This window comes from Podarcis melisellensis (assembly GCF_964234715.1).
Source record: "Podarcis melisellensis genome assembly, chromosome: 16".
Lineage (NCBI taxonomy): Eukaryota > Metazoa > Chordata > Lepidosauria > Squamata > Lacertidae > Podarcis > Podarcis melisellensis.
This window is the reverse complement of record NC_138533.1, coordinates 14,258,130-14,274,250: the sequence shown is the minus strand read 5'-3', so window position 1 is coordinate 14,274,250 and position 16,121 is coordinate 14,258,130. Positions and strand designations below refer to the sequence as shown.

At 48.4% G+C, this 16,121-nt stretch overlaps 1 protein-coding gene across 4 annotated transcripts; it reads right to left on the bottom strand.

Annotated features, from left to right (window-relative positions):
- Positions 1 to 2,337: 2,337 nt before the first annotated feature.
- Positions 2,338 to 15,736, bottom strand: BBS1 (Bardet-Biedl syndrome 1). 4 transcript variants are annotated; one of them, XM_081891562.1, is made up of 17 exons: positions 15,615 to 15,736; positions 14,297 to 14,373; positions 12,499 to 12,533; positions 11,907 to 12,179; positions 11,112 to 11,158; positions 10,693 to 10,746; positions 10,205 to 10,277; positions 9,743 to 9,874; positions 8,750 to 8,856; positions 8,403 to 8,523; positions 7,873 to 8,031; positions 6,802 to 6,871; positions 5,827 to 5,985; positions 4,979 to 5,112; positions 3,672 to 3,806; positions 2,993 to 3,079; positions 2,338 to 2,759 (listed from the first exon to the last, which is right to left on the bottom strand). In XM_081891562.1, exons 1-17 carry the CDS (start codon positions 15,662 to 15,664, stop codon positions 2,673 to 2,675), a joined length of 1,800 nt encoding a protein of 599 aa, XP_081747688.1. In that variant the 5' UTR covers positions 15,665 to 15,736; the 3' UTR covers positions 2,338 to 2,672. The 4 variants fall into 4 exon arrangements, with proteins under 4 accessions (XP_081747688.1, XP_081747689.1, XP_081747691.1 ...); XM_081891563.1 differs by having other exon boundaries at positions 15,600 to 15,692; XM_081891565.1 differs by lacking the exon at positions 15,615 to 15,736 and adding an exon at positions 15,291 to 15,452.
- Positions 15,737 to 16,121: the final 385 nt, after the last annotated feature.

Sequence of the window (16,121 nt, the reverse complement as noted above, 5' to 3'; positions counted from 1 at the left end):
CATTTTGAAGAAATGCTTTTTGGCAGGTACGGTAGGGGGCACCTGCAATGAGTTTATGGAACCAAGGGGTCAGTGGCCCACAAAAGTTTGGGAACTACCGATCTATATGGTGCTTGCAGTGCATTCTGTTTTGCATGCAGAAGGTCCCAGGTTCAATCCCCGCCATCTCCGGGTAGGGCTGGGAGAGACTCCCTGTCTGAAACCCTGGAGAGCTGCTGCCAGTCAGTGCAGGCAGTACTGAGTTAGATGGACCAATGGTCTGTCTCAGTATAAGGCAGCTTCCTATGTTCCCCCAGGCTAGCTTCTGAAACTTGGAAAGGATTTTAAAGCCAACTTAGCCCAATGTAAAACTCAAAGGAGAACGACCCAAAGTTTATGTTCTCAACAGTGTTGTATGAGATGGTACAGCAAACCACAATATGATCACAGAATAACAGAATTGGAAAAACAAAAGGGAAGTGAAATCTGGAGACAGACAAAATATATTCAAAATTCCATCTAAATATAAAGAAGCTTTGGTGTGAACTATGCATTGATTCAAAGCAATCTCTTCTACTTCATGACCTGCCCCAGACAACCTGAGAATTAAATTCTCATGTTGGTGTTTATGTTATAAAGAAGGATAATAGTCACCAGCTGTGCTGTTATCTAGAGCAGAAATCACCAGCCTCAGCCTTGAGAAGCCCAACATAGAGAGTATTCATGTTCTTTCATGCCTATCTCCTATGTTTTATGCCATGTGGAGTGTCTTTTTCATTCTTATCTTCTACATTCCAGTTTAGTTGAACAGAAAACACAAGTAACTCGGAACAGGGAGTATGCCAAATAAAAAGACAACCATAGATATCAGTGGAGCAAATAATGAGACTTGATACTGACTCGCAGGACTTCAAATAAAATAAAATGAAAAGGGTCACAAAGGCTTTCTTGGATTTCAGCAGGGATACACAAGATATCAGAAGTCATATGAGGAAATCTGCTTTCACAGGAGGGAACCTGCTCCCGGTTCAAATTCAGCTAAACCCAAGAGGTAGAGCGATGATAATAATAATTGGCAAGGAACAAAAAAGGTTTTCAGAAATCAAAACTACTCAGGAACTGTAGGGGCTGTCATTGTATTTCAGCTTATTTCAAAGTTTTATGGCAGATGACTGTGGCTTCCTGAAACCAAACTTTGGTTCAGACCTTGAGGGCGCTTCCTCCTCGTCTGCAGCACCCCAGAACCCAAAAGATAGGTCTAAGGTGAAGAAGGACTTGTTGTTGTCTGGCCTCCCCCTCTCCCCTTCAGCTTCGCTGGATAACCCCATGTTACAGCATTATGAGAGGGAGAAAAACTTCTCCCCATCTACTCCCTCCACACTGTGCATCACTGTGGATTGGGAAGATTTACATTTCAATTTGAGCGGAATTAAATTCTCCCCCAGCCCACGTCTCAAAACAGAGAACCTGATAGATGGGCAGCCCAGTTCCACATGTGACATGAATTCAGGCCCCAGTGTCAGCATGCAAACTATTGGGAGTGGAGGGCTTTGTGGAGCTGATGCTTGTCCTGGGCTAAGTGGCTGCTGCATGTGAATCTATATTTCCCACTATGAACAGTGGAAGCATCAGGCATTGTGAGGGCACTGTCCGAAATCTTAAATAATGTCCTGATACCATCTATTGCTCTAGCCAGGAATAGCCATAGGCAGGAGAAGGGAGCTCTGGGGAAGAAGGAGCGCCCACTGAGGACTCATTCAAACCTGGAAACAGCCTCACAGGAGTTCTGCCTTCATCTCTCCCCCCACACCCTTATGCTCAAAAGGGGTTACTGGGATGTTGCTTTTACTTTAATTATAGATTTTGTGGTTTTGTATTTTGATTTTGTTCTGTGAGCTGCCCTGAGACCTCTGGGTATAGGGCGGTATATAAATTCAATCAATCAATCAATCAATGGCCATATCCCTCCTCTCTAAAGAAAAAAAGTCCAACAAATTTTAACTTCCAATCATAGCAGAGGTGCTCAAGCCCCCTGATCTTTTCTGTACAGTGGTACCTCTGGATTCGAACGGGATCTGTTCCGGAGCCCCGTTCGCATCCTGAAGCGAACGTAATACGTGACTGTGCGTGCGTGTGTCGCGTTTCGCCGCTTCCATGCATGCGTGTGATATCGTTTTGAGCATCTGCGCATGCGCGAGTGGCAAAACCCGGAAGTAACACGTTCCGTTACTTCCAGGTCGCCGCGGAGCACAACCTGAAAATGCTCGACCTGAAGCGTATTCATTCTGCGGTATGACTGTACATCCTTCTCCAATGCTCCAAACACCTTCACCCAGATACATGCCCCAAAGTCAAACATAAGAATAAATAAAATTTATTGGGCTCTTGAACCACTGGACTTCATTTGCTGTTCCACCTCTCCATTTCTGGGCCCAGAAGACGAGCTGCGGCTAATCCTGTGGCAGCCCCTGGATGTGGGCTCTTCCTCAGTGTGAGGAGGAACTCCGCATACCTCCATCGCAAATGACGCCGGCTATTCTAGGGTGGCGCTCCTCTCCAGGTGGCCCTTCCCAGAACTGATGGAGGTAAAGTCTATGCTACTGCTGAGGCACACGGCCCAGAGAGAAGACTACAAGTGGGTTGGCCCTTTTCCTCTCCTCCGCTCGACCCTGAGCTCACACTCGACCTTGAGCTCACACGGCCGCCAGGCCTTCGCTGACAGGCATGTTGATGTGCGCCGTCAGCAGTGGTTCAGGCTCCCCCTCGTGCAATACAAACACCTGCAACACGAAGGAGATGAGAGGAGGGAGGGCCTGTGGTCGGCATGCCAACACAGCGGCCATCTTGGATTGCAAGTCAGCATACAAACTGGGAACAAGGCACAGGGAAGGCAGGCTTTTTCTTTTGACAGGCAAGCCCCCCAAGACGGAAACAACTGGGAAATCAATGGCATGGGAAGTCAAGGGGCAGGCCTGTCAGGAGTGGGGTGGGGAATCAAAGCAGGAACACTAACCTTAATAATATCCGAGGTCCCTTGTTCGCTCAGACACTCCACAAAGGTGGCCAGAGGGTAATTCAATCCTGGAACCAACATGGGAGTCTGCAGGGAGGCAAGAAAAATGCAGGAAATTCTTATGGCAAGCAGCGTGTTGGGGAAGAGGGCTAAGAGCCCAAGGAGGGAGGCTTGTAGCCAGAGGGAAATCTCTAACTCCAGCTGAGCCTGAGTTAGGGTTTTTGGCCAAAGTTGTTGAGCTATTTTTGCAAAATCTCAATAAAAAAAGTTTTTGAGCTATTTGTAAGGAAATCAATAATAATAATAATAATAATAATAATAATAATAATAATAATAATATTTCTACCCTGCCCATCTGGCTGGCTTTCAACAGCCGCTCTGGGTGGCTTCCAGCAGAATATTAAATACAATGATTAATAAAATATTAAAAGCTTCCCTAAACAGGGATAACCTACACTTCCGACATGGGTTGCCATATGTCTGGATTTTCAAGGACATCTTAGTGTTTCCCGCCCGGACACTGCTTCCGACTGCCTAATCCCAGCTATGTCCCGGAAATTCCAGATGCATGACAACTCTACTCTGAGAAGGCTGCTGGACTGGTTATACAGGGGGCCTGTGCAAAACATTTAGGAGAGGGAGTCAGGGGAGATCCAATTTAGGAGAAGGATGGAATTACCTTAAAGAAAGGATGCTCTATGGAGTAGAGTTTTTCATCATACAGGAAGCTGATGAGAAGGTTGGCGACTGCACGGGTATCTGACATGTTCTGGAGGTTAAGGGTCAACTTGAAGGTAGGGCCCATGCCCTGGACCTGCAGAAGGGAGAGAAGTGCATTATGGGAATGAGTGTGTGAGACAAAGAGGAATGAGGATGGGGGGGGGGAAGTGTCTCAGCAATGTCTCAACATTTCATCAAGAGGGGACTCTGGGTAATATCCAACCCAAAGGTGCCTCCGGACTTTCACTATTTTGCAGGGGAAAGCACATGGGAACTTTAGGTTTGCACGGCCCTAGCACAACAAATCCACTTTAAAAAAAAGAACTGGACATTTTATGGTTTGGAAAGTGATAGGGAAATACAAAGTATGGGATGAGCAAATGATTAATGGGAAGAGGTATAAACATTCCTGCAAGTAAATCAGAATGAATGCTCATTAATGACCAGATATAATCGAACCTCCTCCTAAGGTCTGTGCAAGAAAATAAGAATGAATTCTCAATAAACAGGTAATCCAGAGGGACCCAAAACCAGATTAGGCCCACTGACGCCAATGAACTTGAGCTACTCCAGTTTATTGAGTTCAGTGAGTCTACTGTGAGCATGACTTAGTTGGATACAACAGCTCAAGCAAAGCCCACCCCTTCTCAAGAATTCCTAATTTACTCCATTTATTTATTTATTTTAACTATTTTATTTTCATTTTAAACAGAATTCTTATACAATTTTTACACATTTGAGATTACTTGAATCCCTGGACTTCCCCCACCCTCCCCTAGTTTCCCATTTTTAATTATTCTTTCTATTGCATCTAATCACATTTTCCCAATCCATTTTATCTCTTTTCTTAGAACTTTAATTTTGTTTCATTATAAGTGTTATAACAATCCTGCTAGCGTTTTTAAATATTTACAGTGGTCTTTAAGATGCTCTATAATCCCTGCCCCCCCATTCTTTACTGAATTTTTCCTCATCTTGGTGTCTGATCTTCACTGTCATCTTCCCCATTTCGGCACAGTCCATCATCTTGGTTATCCACTCTTCCCTGGCTGGGACCAATTTACTCCTTTTTTAAATAAAGCAGCCCACCTTTTTTCTTGCACCATCCTCTGATTTAACACACTATTTCCTTTCCCCCCCATACCCCATCCTGGGGTCACCCCTCCAGCTGTCTTCTCTTTTCTAGGGACTGACACCATTTTTAAGGAAGCCCGCCTCGATTCAGACCAATCCTGTATTCATTTTCCCCTCCCTCTTCCTCCTCACCACAGCGTTCATCTTCAGCTGCTCCTGCGCCGACTCAGACACAGGCGTCATGTTGCACTGAAGCGCTTGGGCGTAGGCTCGAGCTGCCATGAGTCGGATGCGGCTCAGGTCCGTCTGAAACACCCGGTGCATGGCTGGGCGAGGGCGGGGGATGGGAAGGAAGCAAAGTGAAACAGGGAGGAGGGAGGAGAGAAATGAGACCTTCCCTTGTGCCATCATCAAAACACCCTCTGCCTGCAGAAATTAGGGGGTCTGTTGTGCTAGAGCACTTAGGTCCTAGAATCAATTCTGAGCATCTCTTTCCTGGCTGAGATCACCCACAAACCACGCTCCACATAAAGGTCTTCCTGCACCAGTTTGTATAAGGGAAAGGTAAAGGGACTCCCGGCCATTAGGTCCAGTCGTGACCGACTCTGGGGTTGCAGTGTTCATCTCGCTCTATAGGCCGAGGGAGCCGGCGTTTGTCCACAGACAGCTTCTGGGTCATGTGGCCAGCATGACTAAGCCGCTTCTGTCGAACCAGAGCAGCACACGGAAACGCTGTTTACCTTCCTGCCGGACTGGTACCTATTTATCTACTTGCACTTTGAAGGTTTATTCAAAGAGAGATTCCTAAAGCCTTTTTTTTCTTCCCACGTACACAAGCTGTTATTTATGTGTTGTTTTTACTTGTATGGGCCTATGGCCGTAATAAATATTGTTGTTGTTGTTGTTGTTGTTGTAAGGAGGAAATGTTTCCTGATCCAGAGACCATAGAGGAAGGAGCTAGGAGTTTGCATCTGGTTGGGATGTTGTGTGCCTGTAAGAGAGGCTGCCATGCTCCGAGACGCACTGCTCATGCGACTCACCCACGCCACTCTCCCGCTCCCGTAGCGTCTGGTCCACATACAGCTTTGTCTTCTTGGGCACGTTGAGCTTGATGCTCTGGGCGACGGGGGCTCCGACAACCGCATCCCGCTTGTCAAACGTGGCAGTGCGTTTTAGGATCTTGATGATCAGGCCCCCGCCTAGGAGAAGAGCAGAAACTCATGTATGCGACTACAGCGGCAAGAATGCTACTCGCCCAAAAATGGGAAGAAGAAGAAGAAGTCCCAGCAAAGGAAGAATGGATACAAAAACTTATGGAATATGCAGAAATAGCTAAACTTACTGGAAGGATAAGAAATCAAGATAACAAACTTTTTATAAAAGAATGGAAATGGTTTATTGAATATTTACAGATAAATTGTAAGCAGATAAAAACATTGGCAGGATTCTTTTAATAACCTGCAGTTTCATAAGAGTATATATTTAAAGAAGATGAATAAATGAACAAATTAAGCTAATTTGGATTAAAGTTAAGGAACTGCAGAAAGTGGGGGAAGGAAGTCAAGTTTTGAAATGTCAAAATGATTGTATAATCAGTGAACCTTATAAATCTGAAAACTATAAATAATTTTAAAAGAGAGAGAGAGAAGGGGGAGAAACGACAGATGGGCAAGGAGTCAAGTAGGACAGGGAAGTGCCTTCACTTGATAGGCTCTCCACCCCTGTTCGATACAACCCACTCCAGCAAGTTTAGACCAACATGACTTTCTCCCAAGAAAGCCTGAGAGATGAGCATCTTCAGCAAAATTCTCAGCCGCAACTCGTTCTTCACAGCTTGGGCTCCATATCAGGAGGGACAACTGCATGCTGCAACCAGACTGTAGCTCTGTAGATTTCAAAGCCTCTATGCTCAGGTGCAGCTTGCCCCTGAATGCTACCTGCTGGCTGCCTCCTGGGGAAGGGCAGAAGGTCGGGCTAAGTGCTCTGACTTCACAAGGCACAACATCTGCTCTTACCTTTGGTGGTCATGACAAGCGTGTTATCTTCCCTCCCATAGCGGCCGAAGCAGATGCTGCTGACAACGTCCTGGCAGCAGAAACAGAGAAAAAGAGATGAAGGTGGGTTGCTGCTTTTTGCAGGGAGAAGGAAGACAGGTGGGCTTGTCTTTGGTGTGGCCATATAGCTTTCCTTCCTTTGATTTGGTCTTTGCCAGTAGTACAGCGCCTGCTTTTCATGCTGAAGGTCTGAGATTCAATTCCCAATGGCCTCTCCAGCTAGGAGGAAGGCTGGGAATATCCTCTGCCTGAAACCCTGGAGAGCAGCGACCAATCAGTGGTAGCCAATACTGAGCTAGATGGACCAATGGTGTGACTTGGCCTTTGTCAGGTTCCCACATCCCTATGGGAGCTCTTTGTCTTCTCATGGCTCTCTCACTGCATCTCCACCCTCCCAGCCCAGGGCACCTCATCTCCTCCCAGGTTGCCTCCCTGCCAGCTCTCCTTCACCTCCTGTGGGTCCTCCCTCTGCCAAGAAGGTCCTCCCTCTCCCTGTGTGCTCAGTTCAGGAGCTGAGAAGGGCCAGGAATGGCCCACAGCAGGTCCGGAACAGGTAGGCTGAGTGAGGATACAGCCTGTGAACTGTTACTGAAGAAGGGAACTGTAGGGGAGGCCATCTGCAGCAGGAAGTGTGCCTCTCTGGACCAAGGGAGTTTCTGCTTTGCATGCAGGTTGAATCCTCAACATCCCCAGTTTGAAAAGGGATCCTGGGCAAGAAGGACCAGTGGTGTGACCAAGTCAAAGGCAAGTTCCAATGCCTTACCAGACCCACATTCAACAGGAGCTATGTTTTCCAGGAACTTACTCAAGGAGCCTTGGTTCTTTAGTTCTCCTGTTTCAATCCCACAGATGACAAACACACATCCCGTTAGAGTGAGGGATGAGACAGAGCAGCCTGGGCTCAGAGAAACAAACATACAGTCTCACACACAAACACCTCCCCCACCCACGCTGCGACCGGCTCCTGTGCCAAACCACCAGAATGCCCTCATTCAGCCCTGAATGTGGGCACCCCCTGTTCCTGCCTCTCACCTGCGTTTGGATGATGTTCACAAGGTTCTTGTCCTGGTATATGTGCACCTCCATATTGGCCAAGGCGACCAGCACAGCATGGAAGCTCTGGAACTTCTCATCTATGAGACTCAAAGTGATGGGGGTGGCCGGCAACGGGACCACCCAGAGCTTCTTCCCCTGCCACGAGAAAAAGACATTCAGGAACCCGACAGAACAGCTTCTCCGACCTGGCCCCCAATTGATTTCCTTGCTAATTAAGGCCCCCTACCCCTCACTAGGGTTACCCTTCTTTTAACAAGATCCTCCTTTAAAACAGAATTGGGCACAGCAATAGCACCACCTGGGGACCACATGCATACACTTACACAACACAATGCCCTTCAATGTACCTTGGATCCATTCACTTAACTCTAATGCACCTTGAGTTCCAGAAGTGAGCCAAGGTTCAAGTTAAGAGCTGCTGCCTTCAGTTGACAGTTTGAGGTGAGGCAGATTGCCAAAGCTGTGGCCAGTAATTAAAGCTGCCCTCCACCCCATGACCCCACAACCTTCTGAGTAAAGCTTTGAAGGGTTTCGTCGGAGCAGGCCACCACAATGTTCTTTTGGACCCAGGACAAGCCCACGGCTTGAGAACTCAGCTCAATGCAGTATTTGTGTCGCTTGGAGTTCCTGCGTGGGAGAGAAAGACAGCAGTGGCAGGTCAAGTCCAGGCCTGGCCTCCTTGTGGTCAGCAAAGTAGGCAACTCCAGTGCCAAGATGGGTGATGCACAATATATGGGGCTTTTCCTTGCCATATTCTTAAGAGCTTGCTCTGAAACATGTCAGCCTCCCTCTTCAACCCATCAGGCCCTCTCTGCCCTCCCAAAACACCCCCAGCAGCTCCTCCTCTGCCCACCTGCGGAGGATGTAGATGCACCCATTACGGCAAGCCACTATGAGCCGATATTCCACATCGTACTGTCCTGTGACGTCCAGGAAGGCTGGCACGCTTGGTACCTTTGTCTGCCATTAAAAAAGAAAAACAGTGCTGAAGCCGGATACTGCCCCACTCCCTGGCATGTTGCCTTGCAGGGGACAGATGCGAGAGGGACCTATTTTAAATAGTCACATCACCAGGATGGGATTGGCAGGTGGTCACCCCTGGGCAGTTTTGAGGGTTTTCTAGTTGAAACAGACACCCCCATTCGTTACCAATATCCCTGCCACTGAAACTCAGCCTCCTGAGATTTCACAGACATGGGCCACAGCATTCAAACCTACAAAATCTAGAAACCTGCTCTTTGTTGTTTTTAAACCGGAAGCCATGCAATCAGTGGAGGCTGGCGCTTACTCAAACTGATAGGGCACAAGGCAACAGTAACTGGAGCCAGACAAGTGCAGCCACTCTTCTAAGTAAGGAAACAGTGAAGTGGAGGTTGGCAAAAGCCAGACTAAGGTTGGTGGCGCAGTGTCCCAATCGTCTTCATGGTCTAGCTCCCTCTACAGGGAATGGTGAATCCAACAGCTTATTGTTTTATTCATTCATTGCATTTGTATCCCACACTTCCTCTCAGGGAGGAAATTTGTAAAAATATTCCTTTTGCATCCTCATAACATCCCTCGGTGGTAGGTTAAGGCTGAAATATGATGGCTGCCCAAGATCGCCCAGTTAACTTCAGGGTTGGGAGCAAATCTGAAAGCAGATCTCCTCAGTCCTGACTCCAATACTTGATTCCCCCAACATTGTCTTGAATTCTGCAACTGGTTGTTGCGATTGTGAGGAACACCAGAGTGAGCGGCTTCCGCTTAGCCTCAAAGGGCATAAGGCAGAGAACAAAATGGCCCTCTCTTCCCCCTCTTGAAATAAGCATGCTATTGACCTTCAGAGCACTCTTCTCCAGGGCCTCACCTGCACCAGCATACTGAAGGGCTCAGGATCCAAGATGATGATGTCGCTGTTCTCCGTCCCAAGCACCAGGCAGCTGATAGAGCCCTCGTCTGCCACGCTCTTCTTCAGGGTAGTCATGCAGGTAATCAGTGACTGAAAGATAAGGAGGGGCAAAGGGGCAACTTTATGCATCAAGAGAGGTGAACCCCAAGGGACTAGGATATGTTTCTCAGCCATGGGCAACTGGTTCTGTAAGTGCACTTCAAATCTGGGACATTTGGGGGCACGGGAACCTTGTGCCTAACCCTTTTGCTACTTGATTGCCCCAAGTTGTGATTTTAAAAGATGTGTCACCTAAGCAAGGCCATTCTTGGCTTCAGGGAAGAGTTGGCAGTATTTGCCTGGGATCAAACAGCATCCCAAACCTCTTCCTCTTCTGGGATGTTCAGGGCGGGAGTGGATATGGAACATCAGAGTACACACCTGGCGCTTGAGCGGCTGCATTTTATACTGGTTCACAAAGGACTCCATCTCAGGAGGGTCAAGGGCCAGGAACCTGCAGAGCAGATGGGGAAGGTGATGAAAGGAGCCCAGGGTCCCAGCCCACACAGAGGGGGTGGGAGGGAGAGGGAGAGGGAGAGGGAGAGGGAGAGGGAGAGGGAGAGGGAGAGGGAGAGGGAGAGGGAGAGAGACGGCCTTCAACAGAGGATGAAAAAAGGAGACCATTTCTCACAATCAAAGCTGTGTTCCCATCAGCCTGAAGCAGAGAACTTGGGCTGGAGTGGGCTTTACAGGAACATCCAAAACTGCCTTGCACTGAGTCAGAGCACTGGCCTATCTAACTCAGTATTGACTACACTGACTGGCAGCACTGGCCAATCTAACTCAGTATTGACTACACTGACTGGCAGCAGTTCTCCAGGATTTCTGGCAGGAGCTTTTCCCAGCCCTGCCCACACCAAAGAACTCACCTCAAGGACTGCACTGACAAGGGCGGCTCCGTATTTTCTCTGTCTGCGTTTTCCCTGTTGAGACACATCAGGCAAGTCAGGAGGGAGAGCCTTGGGCATCTGTGGCTCATGCCAGTGTGGCCCAGTGAACAGTCTAGAACCACAGAGCCCTAGGCAAGCTTGTTCGCCCTGAGCCTCTGCTTCTCTAGTCAATTAAATGGGAGCTTTCATAGCCCAGACATGTGGGGGTGACCAAAAAGCGGATTATAAAGCATATTTTTTTGCATGCCAATGTAAGAAATAACCCCCCCTCCGCCTGGCATGCTCTCCATTCCCACCTGCCCCTAGTTGACCCCCAAGCCTTGTTTGCTTATCCTCCTGATGTTTAGAGATGGCTCAGAAGACTTCGTCTCGCCCTGCCCAGTTTCAGAGCTCCTTACCGGATCATCTCCAGTGTCTCCTTCATTGACAGAAGGTCAACCTTGTCCTACCAAGAGAGAAGGAGGACAGTCAATGGCTGCTCCCTACAAGAGAGGCAGACTTAAGAAACTGGAAGGACTGCTGGCGATGAATCAGAAACCAAGAGGGATTTGCACTCCAATTAAGCAATTGCATTTATATCCCACTTTTCACCCAAGCAGCTCAAGGTGGCAGACGTGGTTCTCCCCCTTCACATCTGATCCTCACAACAACCTTGTGAAGTAGGTCAAACTGAGAGACGACGACTGGCCCAAGCCGTGAGCTTCACTGCTGAGTGCGATTTGAATCCTGGTCTCCCAGGAATTCAACTCTAACCCAGGAATGGGAAACTGTTTCCAGTCCAAGGGCCACATTCCATCCCAAGTAACTTTCTAGGGCCCAGGGGTGGGCAGAGCCAGCAGCAAAAGTGGATGGAGCAATGGATACAAATTTTATATTTTCATGCAGTTTCAACACAACCCTTTTTTGCCCTCCATACAGGCAAGCAAGAGGCATCATAGAACATATTCCAGCCTTGCAAAAGCACCCAGGTAGGGTGAAAAAGCAGGTCTAGTAAGGGGTATGGTCTGGGGGTGGAGGCTATGGCCTTGAGAGAGACCCGAGAGCCAGACAGAGAGGGCTGGAAGTTCACCACTTCTGCTCCAACCACACTGGCCCTCAGGCAGGAAGGATGGGAGGGAGGTACCTAAAGACCCATGACCAAAGGGGTTTTGGCTAGCAGACAGCTTCCCCAAGCCCTCCCTCCTCCTTCTCACCTCCTTTGCCTGCTCCCAGACATCCTTCTCTGTGGAGTTGACTTCCAAGGGGGGCAGAGCATAGCGGAAGTAGGGGCGCATGTTCTTGTACACGTAGATGTAGGGACCGGCAGCCACCCCCACCGCAGGAACACACAGTTCATGACGCTCCATCAAGAAGGCAGCCACACTTGTGGGCAAGTCCAACAGGACATTCTCGCTCAGGAGGTCCATGCCGTGGTACACCTTCAGCTTCATCTCATGTCCTGTAGGGCCCAGGTCGCCCACCACCAGCTGGGAAAGGGGGAAAGCAAAACAACAACTAGGAGCCTCCTTGAATGATACCCAAGGATGTGTGTCCCTTTGGAGGCTCTGAAACCTAAATCGATAAACCTAAAAGCAAGCAGGCAAAAGGAACAAAGAGGAGACTAGGAACGTGCACTCAAAATCTACACAAGAAAAATGGTATTCATGCAACAAAAGCCTATTAGGCCAGATGGAGAGGTAGAGAAAGAAGGGAAGAGGCACCGAAAAGGCAGCAGATTTGCAGGTGTGATGAATATGGGCAGTACAAGAGAAGGGTTTGTGGATGTGACAGCGACAGTTCCCTTACCTTACAGTCTCCATCACCATGCAGGTCAGCCAGGGCTGGAAAAGACAGCAGAACCTGTATCAGCCCCATTAAAAAGACCCACACATAAACAGGGGAGAGGGCAGAGGAGCCCCATCCCCCCCAAAGCTACTATTTTTATAAGGATACCAGGCAACATCCCCTGTTGAAAGTAAAGTCACCTGCAACTGACTTCACCCCAGAGGCACACCCCTCCATTGTCCCCCAAGATAGACTGATGCAAACAACAGAATTGTTAAGAAAATATAGGTTAATGCAAGTCTCCTGCAGATGATGCAGGTAAGTCAACAGGGAGGCACACAGCTTGAGCAGAAACTCGGATGCTGGAATGGAAGGAGCTTCTCTGGAGCTGTTCGAATAGGGAAAATTAACTATATGCTTTCATGAGATCAACAGAAGTGAGTGACTTCCCTTGTTTGAGAACCCCTACTATTGTCCTGAGGCTCTCCATGTGTTTCTTTACCTTTAAATCAAAGCAAACAAAGTAGATACCAGAGAATTTAAGTACTGTATTGTAGTACCTGTTCCATAATCCGAATACTGGTTTGGAAGAAATAACCCACTCAGAATCCTGAAATTCAAGGAAATAATAGACTTCTCCAAAACCCCCAAAATGCCTTGAATTGACACTGTGGGAGAATAACATACCTCCCCTAACCCTTCAAAACTTTAAAATCAGCCATGTGACCACAGAAGAATCTCCACCATCCAGGAGAAGCAAAAGCAGGTGAGGAAAGGATGCAATATGGTTGGCGCTACACTTTCCTCAACCACACAGTGGTCTAGCACCCTCTGGTGGAACGAAGGGTGACGTGGTGAGCCCAACATTACCATAAGGGGATGGCGCACCTTCTGGTGGGCATGAGGATCAACACTGCTGACCTCGGTTAACCACAATGCCATCGCTTCTTGATGTTGGAATGAGGGGTGCTTCACTAGCCTCGACTGCCCAGAAGATGGGCTTCAGTCATACAGCCATAGAACCATAGAACCGTAGAGCTGGAAGGATCCTGAGGATCATCAAGTCCAACCCCCATTGATCAATGTGGATGGTCAACTTTGTTTGCATTAACTTCTACTAGGGCTTCTCAGGCCACTCCCTCACTTTTTCTTCTTAGAGATCCAAATGGTGACACTGGTCAGCACTGGTCAGCCATTGCCTCCCTATCCAGCCATTCTATGGGTAGAAACTGGATGCCTCCCTTCCGTTGGACAAAAAAAGAAAGACGCAGCTCTGAACATGTGCAGACAGCATTTCCTATACTACTAAGCCACATCTGATCCCCACATGTCTGCTATTGGAGGCAACAAATTCCAGGACAGAGGATGCAGCCTTACAAAAAGAGTGGTTCTCAGACTGAGTCACTCCTTATTCCCACAATGGTCCAGAGCAATGTTACATTATGGAGCATTCTGGGAGATTTATATGACAGCTCCCAGTTGTCTGGTACTGATTCAGAGCTCTGCTGTCAGGTAAACCCACCATGGCACATTGTAGCAGGAGAGGGCCCACCAAAGACCACTCAAGTCTGCTGGGACCTATCCTTGCCTTTCTTCCTTAACCACTTCCACCAAAGCAAGCTGTCACAAAGTAGGCATTGCTCATGCTGCAGTGCGGAAAACAAAATATGCTTTTACCTACTGCAAACCCAGAGAGAACCAGCAGATAGTCAAAACTATGCCCGTCTCAACCACTGTACATTATGATCGCCATATTCACCCATCAAAACAGGAAAGAGACAATGCTTATTAAGGAGAGAGAAAATGAACTCAGACTTACTGACGCAAGAGGAAAATGTGTAGAGGCTGGCCACTGGGTCGTAGTGGGCATCCAGCCATTTGGAATTGGCTTGAATGCTGCAATGGATGAAGGAAAGGTTGAAAAAATGTACAAAATGAAATATATTGCAGACAGTTTCAGCCCAGAGAGCCAATTCTCTAGGAGTCTCTGTTCTCACCTGACCTAAATCCCTCCGAACCATGAAGCTTCCACAGACTGGTGACAGACACTCAGAAGTCTTGATTTTCTGCCACAAAAATCAGTGTTCTGAAAGAACCCAGGAGTCCTGACTCTGTTTCTTTGTCTTTCTCTCATATACACAATTCCAAGTTGCATCCCTCTTACAGCTCATCGTGATTCTCTCTCATGCAGCTGGGCAAAGAACTCCTCAAAGTCTTTGAGTCTGCAATTCTGTGCACAAATACCTGGGAACAAGCTCCATTGAGCTCAATGGGACTGACTTCTGAGTCGACAAGCCCAGGATTGGTGCTGTTTATTTGTATCCTGTCTTTCATCCAAGGAGCTGACTGTGTCATACACAGGTCTAAATATATTAAGGATGAGGATGTTCTTGTGAACTAGATGGGTTTATTCTCATTCAAAAATCTATTATGTCCAGCAAACATTTCTCTCCCAGGAGTCAAACAGATACTGATGGGGCAAAGCTCCCACCAGTGCAAAAAAAAGCAATTTGCCCACAATTTTTGCCCCCCTTCTCTCCCCCAATATTGTCACTACCCACAGCCAGAAAAATACAAACCAGTTCCTTAGGCAAAACGAATGCGGCAAAAGACTCACTTCCATATTATCTACATGTCCTGATCCCCGCTATACTGGGGTTTTGAGTAGTTCATCTATGCCTGGTTGACACCTTCTTTATTTAGATGAAGAGGTTGCTCTGTGCGTCTGACAGATGCACTTGGGGGCAGAAACGGAGCAGACAAAGAAGTTCTCTTCTGCACGGAAATGGGCTGATGTTGGGAACCTGCAGCACCTGTTGGATTTCTGCCTGCCTCCGTGGTGCAGCTGCGACAGGGCTCCTCCTCGGGGGTGAGATAGAGGGGGAGGAACTGGTCACAGTGCAGACACGCCTCACCAACCAGGGTGGAGGGGGGAATGGAAACCAAAACAAACGCATGCGCACCCACTTTTCTTCTAGGGAACCCAGGAGTCCGACCTGCAGGCACCAGCCTCCTCCCCCCTCCTCCCTCGCCAGCGCAGGCAAGAATCCTGAAAGCGGGGAGGGGACGGGGGGGCAAGAGAAAAAGAGGAAGGGGGGAGCAGCTGCCCTCCAAAACGCGACCTCTCCGGGCTTTACCCGTCGCCAGCAGCTCCCGAAGACGACGAAGACAGCGCCGCGGCCGCCATGGATAAGCCAGGGGATCCGTCGCCATGGAAACCCCGCGGGAGCCAATGGGTGCGCCGAGAAAAGGAGTCCCGCCCCTCCCAGCAGAAGTCCGCGCGCTCATAGACTTGCGGAGAGTTGAAGACTAACACGCAAGCACACACCCAAGCAGCTTCCGGGCTGACTTGGCCGGCCCACAGAGCAATTTGAAAAGGATTTGCGACAAAAACTAAGGGCTGGGCCAGACACGCTACGAGTGCTACGTTGCCTCAAACGCACAGAAGGGGCTCCGAGGGGCCATCTAGTCCAACCCCCTGCAGTACAGGAATCTCAACTAGATCATCCATGGCTGATGGCCATCCAGCCTCTGCTTACAAACCTCCAGTAAAGGAGAGTCCACCACATTTAGGAGGAGTCCATTCCACAGTTGAACAGCTTTTCCTGTCAGAAAGTTCTTCCCAATGTTGAGTCGGAATCTCC